General features: G+C 42.7%; 1 protein-coding gene across 4 annotated transcripts in view; it reads right to left on the bottom strand.

Moving 5' to 3' along the window:
• PDPR (pyruvate dehydrogenase phosphatase regulatory subunit) overlaps window positions 1-13,758 on the bottom strand; it is a 46,616-nt gene that overhangs the window by 14,548 nt on the left and 18,310 nt on the right. The window contains exons 4-12 of one of the 4 annotated variants that reach the window (XM_008509339.2): window positions 8,272-8,353; window positions 8,011-8,174; window positions 6,963-7,084; window positions 6,067-6,184; window positions 5,170-5,319; window positions 3,708-3,900; window positions 2,693-2,817; window positions 377-532; window positions 43-176 (exon numbers count right to left, since the gene is read on the bottom strand). In XM_008509339.2, the coding sequence (XP_008507561.1) occupies window positions 43-176; window positions 377-532; window positions 2,693-2,817; window positions 3,708-3,900; window positions 5,170-5,319; window positions 6,067-6,184; window positions 6,963-7,084; window positions 8,011-8,174; window positions 8,272-8,353 (1,244 nt within the window). The remainder of the gene's footprint in view (window positions 1-42; window positions 177-376; window positions 533-2,692; window positions 2,818-3,707; window positions 3,901-5,169; window positions 5,320-6,066; window positions 6,185-6,962; window positions 7,085-8,010; window positions 8,175-8,271; window positions 8,354-13,758) is intronic. The other 3 variants (XM_070612335.1, XM_008509341.2, XM_070612337.1) reach the window with 3 other exon arrangements.

The following is a 13,758-nucleotide window of genomic DNA, read 5'->3' as shown; positions in this document are numbered from 1 at the left end:
GCCAAGTTTCCTAATCTGTTATACTGGTTCCCAAAGACTTACTGTTATTTCAAACTTTGTGAAAGAGGACATGTCAATGACACACACAGCTTCCTTACAGCACTTGACTTCAGACTCCACAATGTCAAACCAATCTGGCTTATAGAAAGTCTTGCTCTGCTCCAATGCCAGGAGGTCTGCAGAAAGGAAAAAACAAAAGGAAGAGAGAAAAGGAGAGAATCTATACTGGGAGTCTCCCTGTATAGTTTAGCACAGTATAACAGATTTTTATTCCAGGAACACATTCTAAGCTATATACATTTAAAATTAAGTTTCATTGCCCTGAGAATCAGGGCAAAAAAAAAAAACAAACAAAAATGAGTATGTCTCTTCATACCTTTGTCCGGTGGCACAAAGTACTTTGGCCTCTCAAATCCATGTTTCTCCATCCATCTGGCTCCTTGTGCATCCAGCCGGTCATAGAGGGGAGATGTGCGTAACTGCCTCCCGGTCTGGAAGTCCCAACGGGGAACCTTCAGATCGTACAGCAGAGCTAAAACAGATAAGAACAGTCTATGAAAGCACAAGCCACAGAGCTGAGTAGTCAATATCCACTGGACTGTGGCATTGTTCCTATTCAAAAGAGCATGCTTTCTGGGCTAACGTAGCCTAAAATTTGCCAAACAGTACCCAGTCTAACAGCATGCTCCAGAAGAAAGAAAACATTGCAAGAGCTGATATCTTCCCTCCACAGAGTTATATAACTATGAGTCACATAATGACTGTAGGTCTCTGTTCACAATCATCATTCCAAATTAGTAGGTAGAAACAATGAGAGAAAAGTCATAGTTCTAAACCTTGCTAAGTTCTACAGCAGAGACAAAGGTTATAGCTAAGTGGGACACAGGTGATTCCAAAGTGTGAAGAAAATGGCACTTGATTCCTAACAGTGCCTGTGTTCTTGGGATCTCAGACCTGTTACAGACAATTCCTCTCTAATATTTAACCCATTTCTGAAGTGAAAGGGCATATAGCATACCTTGATTTGGTGGCTCTGAAATCTGACAGGTTGCATAGTATTGTCCCAGTGACATTATTCACATAACAAAGCTAGGGTCAGAATTCATTTCTCCTAATGTCCAATCTGCAACAGCAATAAGTAAAAATAGCCAGAAAGAGTGTGATCTCTAGTCCCTTCCAAAGAGAAGACCTGACCTCACACCATTCCAACCAAGAGGTCCATCAGGGTAGTGGGGAGCCTGGGAGATTAAAGAGAAGAAGCCACACTGGCTTCCTTAGATTCTGACGACCTGTCCATCTCCTCTGGTACTTTAGGTTCTACTTTCCCCTTCCCCATTTTCTATGGTGCCTGCAATTTCTATTTTATAAGAATTGGAGAAGACTACGAAAAGTGTCGTCTCATCAAGGAGAAGCTCAATTATGATTGCACAGGTTCTAAAGTAACTATGGATGGGGAAATCTAGACTAACAATAGTTCAACATTTTAACCAGAGTTGTTAAAAATAAAGAACCTTAGCAGTTACACACAGTGCTGCAGGTCTTTTATCTCCCATGGACATGAGTTCCCTGTCACAGGACAAAAGTGAGCATGCAGGTGGTAAAGGTCATCCAATGGCCTCATTGTGAATGGAACTTCCCTACTGAAACAACAGTTCATTCTTTTTTTATGGTGAGGAAGATTGGCCCTAAGCTAATATCTGTTGCCAATCTTCCACTTTTTGCTTGAGGAAGACTGCCACTGAGCTAACATCTGTGCCAATCTTCCTCTATTTTGTATGTGGTACGCCACCACAGCATGGCTTGATGAGCACTGTGTAGGTCCACACCCGGGATCCAAACTCACAAACCCTGGGCCACCAAAGTGGCGCACACGAACTTAACCACTATGCCATTGGGTCGGCCCCCAACAGTTCATTCTTAATCAAGAATGGTGGTCACAACCAATGTAGGAACTTAGTCCTGAGCATAAATATATCTGAAATATTGATATATTTTGGCAAAGTCTGAGAATAGTTCCTCAGTATAGGAAAATGATATTACAATCTGATTTGGTTCAATTCCTCATACAAAAGCTGTCTCTAAGGGTTTATGGGAAAATAAATCAGAGACAAGGTAGGGTAATAAGTTAAAATGAAGAGGCCAGTCCTTCAAAGCTGGAGGGAACCAAGGTCAAGGACAAAGAGAGCAAGAATGTATGTTTTGTGTTTACATGAGAAGTGGTTTCCTATCTTGCTAGCGTATAAGGGGTTAATGACAAAAATCACTCAGAGAAGCTTGAAGCTTTGAGAATAACTTGGCAAATTCTCTGCCTTGGAAAGCAAACCATATCTTCAAGACCCAGTGGAGAGCGAGAGCATTCGCTGTGACACAGGGTCTTCCAGGCAAAGTGGAAAGCAGGCCATGCTGGGAATGAACAGGAAGCTGCTGCAGGGAGTCTGACAGGAACTCCCAGCCTAAGTCCTCTTCTACTTTTCTTCCCCTGGAGTAAACAAGGCACGATATACTAAAGAAAATTATCCATAAATAGCACGTGGGCCATGATGCCCCCAACACAGGCCTGAAACAGTCAATCAGAAGCCCCATTTGAAGCAATGATTAAAGAACTGAGGAAAAATCTGCCGCTCTGAATGACAGAACAGGCCCCGAGGAAGACATCTGCAACTAGGTGCAATTGGGAGAAAGCTTCACTTACGCATGACTTCCATGACCCGGTGGCGCAAAAAGGTACGGCTGCTCTGGAGGGCTCCAAAACGTTTCAAGTCCAATTCCCAGACGTTTTCTGAGGGATACCCATGCATCATCCATTCTGCGAGGTACCTGTTTAGATGTGGGGGAAGCTATGGGCCTCAGATGGGATACCCTCAGCACTGTACTAGGAATCAAAAACCAACAGACTCAGAGATCCCATCTTGTCACAGACTGGTTGAGTGATTCTGGGCAATTTCCTTAACTTTTCTGGAAGAAACAAACATGGATCCACCTACTGCTCGCACAAGACCATTATGAGGATTTTAGCTCTGATGATAATATTCCCTAGAAAGTGTTTAAGATATAAGCCACATCTATGAAGAAATAAGACTAAAATAGACACAAAAATATATTCTAATTTATACATCCAATGGTTTTTTTCTATAAAACAGACACCTCAGGAGGTTATAGAGTTATCTGACCACACCTCCTCTGCTCCAAATGTTTCTGGGTAACTCCTCTTCCATAACTTTTTTCAGAGCCATTCTACAAGTCACTCAAGAAAAACGGCCTCATTAAAAAGAAGAAAACTTTTAAAAATAGTGGTAAAATACACATAAAATTAAACTGACCATCTTAACCATTTTCAAGTGTGAAGTTCAGTGGCATCACATCCATTCACACTGTTATATAACCATCACCACTATCCATCTCCAGAACTCTTTTTCATCGCCCCAAACTGAATTGCTTTATCCATTAAGCAGTCACTCTCCAGTTTCCCCTAACCCCAGCCCCTAGCAACTGCCTTTCTACTGTCTGTCTTTAGGAACTGGACTACTCTAAGTATCTCATATAAGTGAAATCACACAGTATTTGTCTTTTCATGGTTGGTTTATTTCTATTAGAACCTAACTTTCAAATAAAAACTTTATTACTCAGCAGGATCATCTATCTCACCACAACTGGGTGTTTCCAAACTCAAATACCTAGCAAGCTGAGTCTGAGTAAGAAAGACTTACTTTCCAGCTCCTCCACCAAATGAAAGGCCAGCAGAGTTCATTCCTGCCAGGACAAAGTAGCCTTGTACTGAAGGAGACTCGCCCATGATGCACCTCATGTCTGGTGTGAAGGTCTCAGGGCAATTCACCAACTTCATGATCTCCAGAGTCTCCAGCTGGGGCATCCTACGCAGGAGGGAACTCAACAGGGGCTCTGAGCAATAAAAACAAAACCCAACAGAGTGCTCAGCTTTAGGGAATTCCAAAACTTTAAACTCTTTATACTTTCCTAGTCCCTTTCCTTTCAGAAATTCTCTTGGAAGAGGTTTTCTAAGAAGAGCCAACTAGGTCATTTATCAGAAAGCAGAACCCATGGTGGAATTATGAGACACACCTATGAAGTGCTTGGCATAAAAACTTAGAAAAAAGATACTCTTGAGAAAGGGAAGGAGCTATGGAAGAACCCATAATACATGTGCCTACAGATAAGACTCTCAAAGCGGGGGCCGGCCCCGTGGCCGAGTGGTTAAGTTCGCGTGCTCCACTGCGGCAGCCCAGGGTTTCGCCGGTTCGGATCCTGGGCGCAGACATGGCACCGCTCATCAGGCCACATTGAGGCAGTGTCCCACATGCCACAACTAGAAGGACCCAAAACTGAAAAAAAATATACAACTATACTCGAGGGATTTGGGGAGAAAAAGCATGAAAAAAAAAAAAAAGATCGGCAACAGTTGTGAGCTCAGGTGCCAATCTTTAAAAAAAAGAATCTCAAAGGGAAGATACTTGTGGAAAAGCTCTTAAATGGCACCCAAAGAGAGATACAACGAGACAGGGGTTTCTTAGGTTGGAATAGCTGCAAAAGACAGATCCTCAGCCTGTTTTAAAGTCAGTCCATCATCTAGGAATGGTCCAGTGGGATAGTGGTAATAGATGAAACCAGACTGAAGCCAATTGGTGGGTACATGGGGGTTTCTATTTACTATTCTCTCCACTTTTAAAAGTCTGAAATTTCCCACAATAAAATTTTTCTTAAAAAGTCCATCAAGGGCAGGATGGACACTTCATTATAGACCCTTTCATATCTTTTGAATTTGGAACCATGTGACTATCTTAACTATTCAATAAATAAAATAATTTAAAAATTGAGTAAAAGACTATATTAACAAAACAATTCTGCTTTCTAAAACTTTTTTCAGTCTTATATGAAGTCGTACAGAAAGGTTTCCTCCCAGCCTAAAATTTCAGCAGTGATTTTAGATGAGTAAGTAATAAGCCAGAAGTCCCTTAACCTAGATTTTAGTCCCCTGAATCTGTTACATAGTAACTGCATCCTTAGACCAGGAAAACTCTGTAGACTGCTCTCTGTAACCACCACATGGGGTTGTTACAAAGATCAAATAAGGAACTCCTCCTGAAAACGCTTTGAAAAATATAACATCTTAGGTAAATTTAGGGCATTATTGTTATAATGTAGTTCACACACCAAAATGATCCCAGTCTTCCTGTAGATTCTGAATCTCCAGCTGGTTCTTGCCCTCAGTGAAAATTGGTTTCGGGTTCTTCTCAAAGCCCCCAGACAAGATGCCACCCTGCCAGTTCCGAATATAGATTCTTCCGTCAGTATCCACAATAGCTGAGGAAGAGAAATGACAAGGGAGTGGGGAGTAGAAGAGAGAAATAGCGTTCAGAGGTAAGCCAGCTTTCTAAATGGAAAGAAAAAGGCAAAACAGAAACACCCATTATAGGCTTCACTAACCAAACAGCATCCAGAGAACAAAGGCATTCGTTAGCTTGAAAACACCCTTGAGGTCATGCAGGAGGATCCTCCCTCTCAGACGTACACTAGAGACTGTTTCTCTGATTACCCCTAACCCAGTTAGTTACCTAAAAGCTTTGACTAGTCCTCACAACCAAACTACCTAACTCTCACTGTGAGATCCTGAGCGCCTAAGCGAAAGGAGGGCTGCGGAGCCCATTCTAGGGATTAAGACCTTCAAAGTGAGGTCAAACCCTCTCCTACGGCGCTCGGGGTCACTGAACAACCTGAGTTTATAGCTTACCCGTGACATTTCTACAAGGCAAGCATTCAAGTCAAAAACTCCAGGTAACATTCCAATATTCTCAATTTAGACCTCTGTTTGGGACTACAATTAGCTTGCAAAAAAACGACAAAAAACTGTTTAAGTGGAATGCCCATTTTAGCCATCCTTTCATAAAGAGTTCTTAAAGAAAAGTTAGAATTGCGTCCACCTCCCTGTAACATGCTCCAGAAAAAACAAGACTCTTTCAGGCGCAGTCTGTCCCCAGCTGAAAGTCTTCCTTCTCAGAAGACAGAACGGGGGCAAGGAAAGAAGATGACAAACAAAGTGCAGGTCCTCACTTGGTGTGTTGCTCTGCAGAGGGGTCTCCAAGGGGCGAGTCAGAAGGTAGAAGTGTTCGCAGGCATGTAACGGGATACTAACCGGCTCCTCGTTGGACAGACCCAGCTCGTATGCCCACTACAAATGGACAGATTTATTTGTGGGTGGGGAGAGGAAGAGAAAGACAAATGAGGAGCTTCAGCCACTTGAAAAGAGTTAATTTCAAGTGGCTTGTGTGTGCTCCTGCTACAACGTCAGGTGTGGGAAGCCAAGTTTCAGCCTGCTGTAGAGTTCAATTTGGATGGGGAACAACACTATACTTTTTAAACCATAAAAATTACTTTTAGATCAAAGGAAGACAGATTTACCAGCTAGTAAAATAAGCTCATGGGGAGCAAATGAGGCCCTTTTAACAAAATACCTGGCCTCAACTACAAACTCCAAATACCAACCATAAATGAACTTCATATGGCAAAAAGTATTCCTAGGTCACCTTAAGATTCAGAGTGGAAGGCAAGGGACAAATCTGCCTTAAAAGTAGGAGCAGCTTAGTGTTCTGGAAACTGAATCCACGCTCCTGACAATATAGAATAGCCTAATACTTTATTTGCTACGTTGTAGAATGAAATGAAACACCACAAAAAGACCCAACGCCAAGGATTTAGGTCAATGCCCAACTGTTCGCTGGCCTTCCTGATCAGCATAGCACCAATTAACCCAAGGTGGAGGAAGGCAAAGATCACAGGTGCTTCTATTGGAGGGATACAGGTTTCTGATTTGGAGTAGAAGAATTCTGAGTTTTCCAGTCCAAACAGTGTGGTCCCTGATACCTGTTTAGTCCACCACGACATACCAAAAAATCCCAAAGATAAAAGTTAAATAAAAAACCAGTGACCCAGTATTGTTGCTAACCTACCTGACCAGCACAGTTGACAAAATACTGGCATTGGATTTGTCCTTTATCTGTCTCCACGCCAGTAACTTGACCTTTTTTGACTATTACATGAAGAACGCTTGTCCGGTCATAGATCTGAACACCTGTTCCAAGGTAAAGAAAGAGTTGATGTGTCCATCCTGATGTTCCACAGCTAAGGCATCTACAGCAGATTCTCAACTCAGAAGAAACACTGAAAAGGCCAGGTCAATGCTTTAACTTTAAAAAACAAAAAACTCCTAGGAACCACATCCTGAGACTCTGCAAATGGATCGTTTACAAGACTGAAAATAGCAGGCCAATTTAAAAACTGACTTTAGGGGCTGGCCCCATGGCTAGGTGGTTAAGTTCGCATGCTCCGATTCAGCGGCCCAGGGTTTCGCTGGTTCTGATCCTGGGCACAGACATGGCACCGCTCATCAAGCCACGCTGACGTGGCATCCCACATAGGAGACCCAGAAGGACCTACAACTAGAATATACAACTATGTACTAGGGGGCTTTGGGGAGAAGAAGGGAAAAAGAAGATTGGCAACAGATGTTAGCTCAGGTGCCAATCTTTAAAAAAAAAACAAAACCATGACTTTAGGACACAATTAAATTCCAGGACTATAAAAGGGGCAGGGAAGAAAAAGTCAAATAGGGTAATCCTACTCTACCCACATCATGAATCAGTTCATTCAAAGTGTCTAACACCGTGGACACTGATTAGTTTTCCCTCATTCATTCCAATACTGGGACATGATCCAAGCTGTGGATTAAATCCCCAGGTGTGCTCTAATCTTGGTGCTTCTCGGGTCCTGTGGGGGAAAATATTCCAGTCTGAAGTGCATTAATCAGTACTAATAGCATTTCCTTGGAACTTTAATAAGAACAATGTGGCCCTGAGGAGAAGTATTTAACAGACATTATATATTAAAACAAAAATTTTAAGAACCAGTGTCCAAAAATGGAAGCTGAGTTGGTGTTATTGTCTACTGTGAGACAGGTTCTTACGTAACTTCTACCTTCCTAACCCAAAACCTGCTTACCATTTTGGGAGGCAGCAGTTGCCAGGGCAAGAGCCACATCGGCGGAGGACACCATTGCATCCTCAGGAACATGCATGGCCCCCACCAGGTCGTGCACATTGAGGAGAGGATGAAGTTCGGCCACTTTCTTGGGGGAGATGATCTCAGAAGGGATGCCTATAACACTGCCACAGAACACAGGGGGACAATGACATTCACTGGCCCTCTGGCAGAGGTCAGTTTGACAGTAAAGTCAAGACAGGCTCCTAGCCTCATACGTACTTTAGCCTTGAGTTGATGCGCTTCAGAGAGATCAGCCGATCCTGAGTTTGGGCCAGAAAGATCGAGCCTGTCCTTACGTAACCTGTAAGAAAAGTCAGCCCAAAATGAGACAGTCCAGGCCAAATATAGGGTGGCAAAGAGGCAAGCCCACTAGATTCTAAGTTAGAAGAACTGTGATGAGTCCAGGGACTGCCACTGGTTATTCTTGAGCAAGTCGATTAGATTCCTCTGAGCGTCTGCAGAAAATCTAAAGCACACCGGATGCACTAACACGAAGGTTCCGTTCCCTATCCAGACAGTCTCAGCTCGCAGTTTTGTGAGGATCAAATGAGATTCTAATGTACATAAAATCGCTCCTACAATAAAAGTGAAAGATAGCCTTGCTAAAATATCTTTTGGGGGCAAGGATGCAGCCTAGAATGCGTCTCTGTTCTTTGCCTTTTTAGGCAATTTGACCTTTCTCCTCCTAGCTTTGGTGGGAGTGTGACCCTTGGTGAAGGCTACTCACAACATGAGCCCCCAGAAGACTGGCCCCTCCCCGTCCTTCCCCAGTACAGCCAGTGGGCACGTGACCTGAGCTCAGCCAATCAGACCCTCCTGGAATACTGGGTCTTGAGCAAGCAGGTGAATGGCTGGAGGTCACTCATCAGGAGCAGCAGCGTCCTGGCCAGGCCATCCCAGACCCGTGTTCCAGCTGAGGAACTGCCGGCTACTCGAGGGGTCCCCACATCCTGGCCTCCATGCTGCCTCCAGCTGGCGGCCTCCTGCCAACTCTAAAGGCCCCCAACAGTCTTCCATCAAACTCCTTTTTGCCCAAGTTAGCCAGAGGTGACACCTGCTGTCTGCAATCAACACACCTGATACAACCATTCTTACACTTGGGGCAATGACAATCCTCCTGAATGCAATTACTCTTAGTTGTTATGAAGAAAAGGCTGAATCAATCAGGTATCTCTTAACAAGGGAGTGAGGACAATTTAAATATTTCCTTAATTTCTTTTGAAAGCATCACATACAGGCGTACCTCGTTTTATTATGGTTTGCTTTATTGTGCTTCTCAGATATTGCATTTTTTACAAATTGAAGGTCTGTGACAACCCTGCGTCAAGCAAGTCTATCGGTGCCGTTTTTCCAACAGCATTTGCTCACTTCGTGTCTCTGTGTCACGTTTTGGTAATTCTTGAAATATCTCAAACTTTTTCATTATTATATTTTTTATCGTGATTTACGATCAGTGGTCTCTGACATTACTATTGTAATTGTTTTGAGCCGATACAATCCATAAAATGAAAGTTTGAGTGGTCTGGATAGAAGATCAAACCAGCCACAACATTCCCTTAAGCCAGAGCCTAATCCAGAGCAAGGCCCCAACTCTCTTCAGTTCTGTGAAGGCTGAGAGAGGTGAGGAAGCTGCAGAAGAAAAGTTTGAAGCTGGCAGAGGATGGTTATGAGGTCTGAGGAAAGAAGCCGTCTCCCGACACAGACGTGCAGGTGAAGGAGCGGGTGCTGGTGGAGAAGCTGCAGCGAGGTATCCAGAAGATCCAGCTAAGATAATTAATGGAGGAGGCCACACCAAACAACAGATTTTCAATGCAGATGAAACAGCCGTACACTGAAGAAGACTCCATCTAGGACTTTCACAGCTACAGAGAAGTCAGTGCCTGGCTTCAAATGACAGGTTGACTCTCTTGTTAGGGGCTAATGCAGCTGGTGACTTTCAGTGGAAGCTGATGCTCATTTACCATTCTGAAAATCCTAGGGCCCTTAAGAATTATGCTACATCTACTCTGCCCGTGCTCTGTACATGGAACAACAAAGTCTGAATGATAGCACATCTGTTTACAACATGGTTGACTGAATATTCTAAGCCCACTGCTGAGACCTACTGCTCAGAGAAAGAGTCCTTTCAAAATATTACTGCTCATTGACAATGCACCTGGTCACCCAAGAGCTCTGATGGAGGTGTACAATGAGATTAATGCTGTTTTCATGCCTGCTAACACAACACCCATCCTGCAGACAACAGATCAAGGACTAATTTTGACTTTCAAGTCTTATTATTTAAGACATACATTTTGTAGGGGGCAGCACAGTGGTGTAGTGGTTAAGTTCATGTACTCTGCTTTGGCAGCCCAGGGTTCATGGGTTAGGACCCCATGTGCAGACCTATGCACCAGTCATTGGGCCATGCTGTGGTGGCATCTCACATACAAAATAGAGGAAGACTGCCACAGATGTTAGCTCAACTACAATCTTCTTCAAGCAAAAAGAGGAAGATTGGCAACAGATCTTGGGTCAGGGCCAGTCTTCCTCACCAAAAAAAAAAAGAAAAGAAAAGAAATACATTTTGTAAGGCTATAGCTGCCATAGACTGTAATTCCTCTGATGGATCTGGGGAAATTAAATTGACAACCTTCTGGAAAGGATTCACCATTCTAGATGCCATTCAGAACATTCATGATTCATGGGAAGAGGTCAAAATATCAACATTAACAGGAGTGTGGAGGAAGTTGATTCCGGCTCTCATGGATGACTTTAAGAGGTTCAAGACTTCAGGGGAAGAAGTAACTGCAGACGTGGTGGAAAGAGCACGAGAACTAGAATTAGAACTGGTGGCTGAAGATGTGACTGAACTGCTGCCAATCTCATGATAAAACTGTAACGGATGAGAAGCTGCTTCCTATGGATGAGTAAAAAAAGTGGTTTCCTGAGATGGAATCTCCTCCTGGTGAAGATGCTCTGAAGTTAGTTGAAATGACAACAAAGGATTGAGGGTATTACATAAAGTTAGTTGATAAAGTAGCAGCATTTATTTGAGAGGACTGACTCCAATTTGAAAGAAGTTCTGTGGGTAAAATACTATCAAACAGCATTGCATGCTATGGAGAAATCGTTCATGAAAGGAAGAGTCAGTTAATGTGGCAAACGTCGCTGCTGTCTAATTTTAAGAAACTGCCAAGGGGGGCAGCCCCATGGCTGAGTGGTTAAGTTTGCGCACTGTGCTTTGGTGGCCCAGGGTTTGCTGGTTTGGATCCTGGGTGTGGACCTACATACCGCTCATCAAGCCATGCTGTCGTGGCATCCCATATAGAAAAACTAGAATGGCCTACAAATAGGATATACAACTATGTACTGAGGCTTTGGGGGGAAAAGAATACAAAAAGAGGAGGATTGGCAACAGATGTTAGCTCAAGGCCAATCTTCCTCAGCAAAAACAAAAACAAAAACAAAAACCCCCCAAAAAACCCCAAAACTGCCATAGCCACCCTAACCTTCTGCAACCACCACCCTGATCAGCCAGCAGCCATCAACATCAAGGCAAGACCCTCCACCAGCAAAAAGATTATGACTCACTGAAGCCTCAGATGATGGTTAGCATTTTTTACCAATAAAGTACATTTTTTAACTAAAGTATGTTCATTAGTTTTTTAGACATAGTGCTATTGCACTCTTAATAGACTACAATATAGTAAACATAAATTTACATGCACTGGGAAACCAAAAAATTCGTGTGATTCACTTTACTGTGGTACTTGCTTTAGTGTGGTGGTCTGGAACCGAACTCGCAATATCTCCGAGGTATGCCTGTATGCATTTTACTGACATGACAAGAATGTCCCAGTTTAGAGAACTGAAATTTCAGAGGCTTTTTTTTAACACTAGGAGATATAGCAGACTAGTGCAGTGATCCAGGCCAGTGACTTGTGGCTCATGACTCTGAATTTCACCATCAGACAGACAAAGGGTTCAGCAGTGATTTTCTACTCACTAGCAAAGACTACATCTAGGAGAATACCACTGTATATGAACCTACAGTATCGATCATGTTATCCTATGTTAAATCATGCAGCCCGAAACAGACCTACGTATCCAAACAACATATCATCCATTACCAAGATTAAAAGTCCACTGTTTTGCCCGGATTTCTAAAGTTTGGTCTAACGCAATTCTGACACGTAATTTGCTGACAAATGTTAAGAGCCATAAAACAGAACTTTCACAAGTCAATAAGAAAAAAAGGTGACATAAGACATTAAAAGGCAAGTCAAAGAAGAAATAAAAATGGCCAATAAATCTATGAAATAATGTTTAACTGAAAGAGATGTAAATTAGAATCTGATAACTTTTTCCATCTCTCAGATTAGCAAGAAGTAAACTATCGAAAGCTGAGAAGACTGGAAAGACATACACACTCTCACACACTGACGATGAGAGGGTACAACCCTTTTGGAGGATGGTCTGGCAATATCTATCACAGTTTAAAATACGCACACCCTTTGCCCAAATTGTCCATCTTCTAGAAATCTATCCTTTATAAATAGCAAGAGAAAATAAAGATATACAGACAAGGACTTTTACTGAATCATTATTTATAAAGAGGAGAAAAACCTATAAATGTCAGGTAATGGGAAAATGGGTAAAAACTATGGAACACACATACTATGGAACATCACTCTGCAGTTATAAAAAATGGAACAGACGTATGTGCTGATTTGGAAAGCAGCCTACAATACCCTTTAACGATTATTAAAAATGTTACTGTATTTGAGGGAAACATGAAATGAACACAAAACAGAGAAATAGGGGCTGGTCCCGTGGCCAAGTGGTTAAGTCCGCACGTTCCGCTACAGGCGGCCCAGTGTTTCGTCAGTTCATATCCTGGGTGCGGACATGGCACCACTCATCTAGCCACGCTGAGGCGGCGTCCCACATGTCACAACTAGAAGGACCCACAACTAAGAATCTACAACTATGTACTGGGGGTCTTTGGGGAGAAAAAGGAAAAAAATAAAATCTTTAAAAAAAAAAAAACAACAGAGAAATAATTCCAGATACAAAGAGCACATGATCAATTGTTACACAAATAGCACTGACAAGAAGTAACATATAAATTTGGAGAGACAAGACCCCTGTGGGCTGGATGGTCTGGAATGGACACTGCGTGAAGAACTGATGTATCAGGATATTTAAGGCCGGGCAGGATTTGGACAGCTTGAGAGAAGGAAGCAGGTAGTTATTGTCTAACTTTGAAAACATAAGCCAGTATATTGGGTCAGTTCAAAGAGAGGAGCCCTGGAGCTAAACACTATGACTTGTCAGTTGAATTTCAATTCCAGGTAAGTCAGTGGTTCTCAGGCCCACCTGCACATTAAGAATCACCTGGGGAGTTTTAAAAAGTTACATGGGCCTGACCCCGCCGATTCTGATTCCATGGGTCTGGGGTGCAGCCTGGACACAGGTAATTGCAATGTACAATGATTCTTTCTCAAGCCTGGAGGCACATCAGCTGAGAAGCTTCAAAATTATACATGCCCAAGGCCACACCCCAAACCAACAAACTGAACTATGAACTAGAATCTTTGAAGATGGGGTCCCTGCACCAGGACTTTTTATTTTTTATTTTTTTAAAGATTTTATTTTTTCCTTTTTCTCCCCAAAGCCCCCCGGTACATAGTTGTATATTCTTCATTGTGGGTCCTTCTAGTT

Source organism: Equus przewalskii, chromosome 3 (assembly GCF_037783145.1).
Source record: "Equus przewalskii isolate Varuska chromosome 3, EquPr2, whole genome shotgun sequence".
Lineage (NCBI taxonomy): Eukaryota > Metazoa > Chordata > Mammalia > Perissodactyla > Equidae > Equus > Equus przewalskii.
The sequence above is the reverse complement of the archived record's forward strand: the minus strand, read 5'-3'. Positions and strand labels throughout refer to the sequence as shown.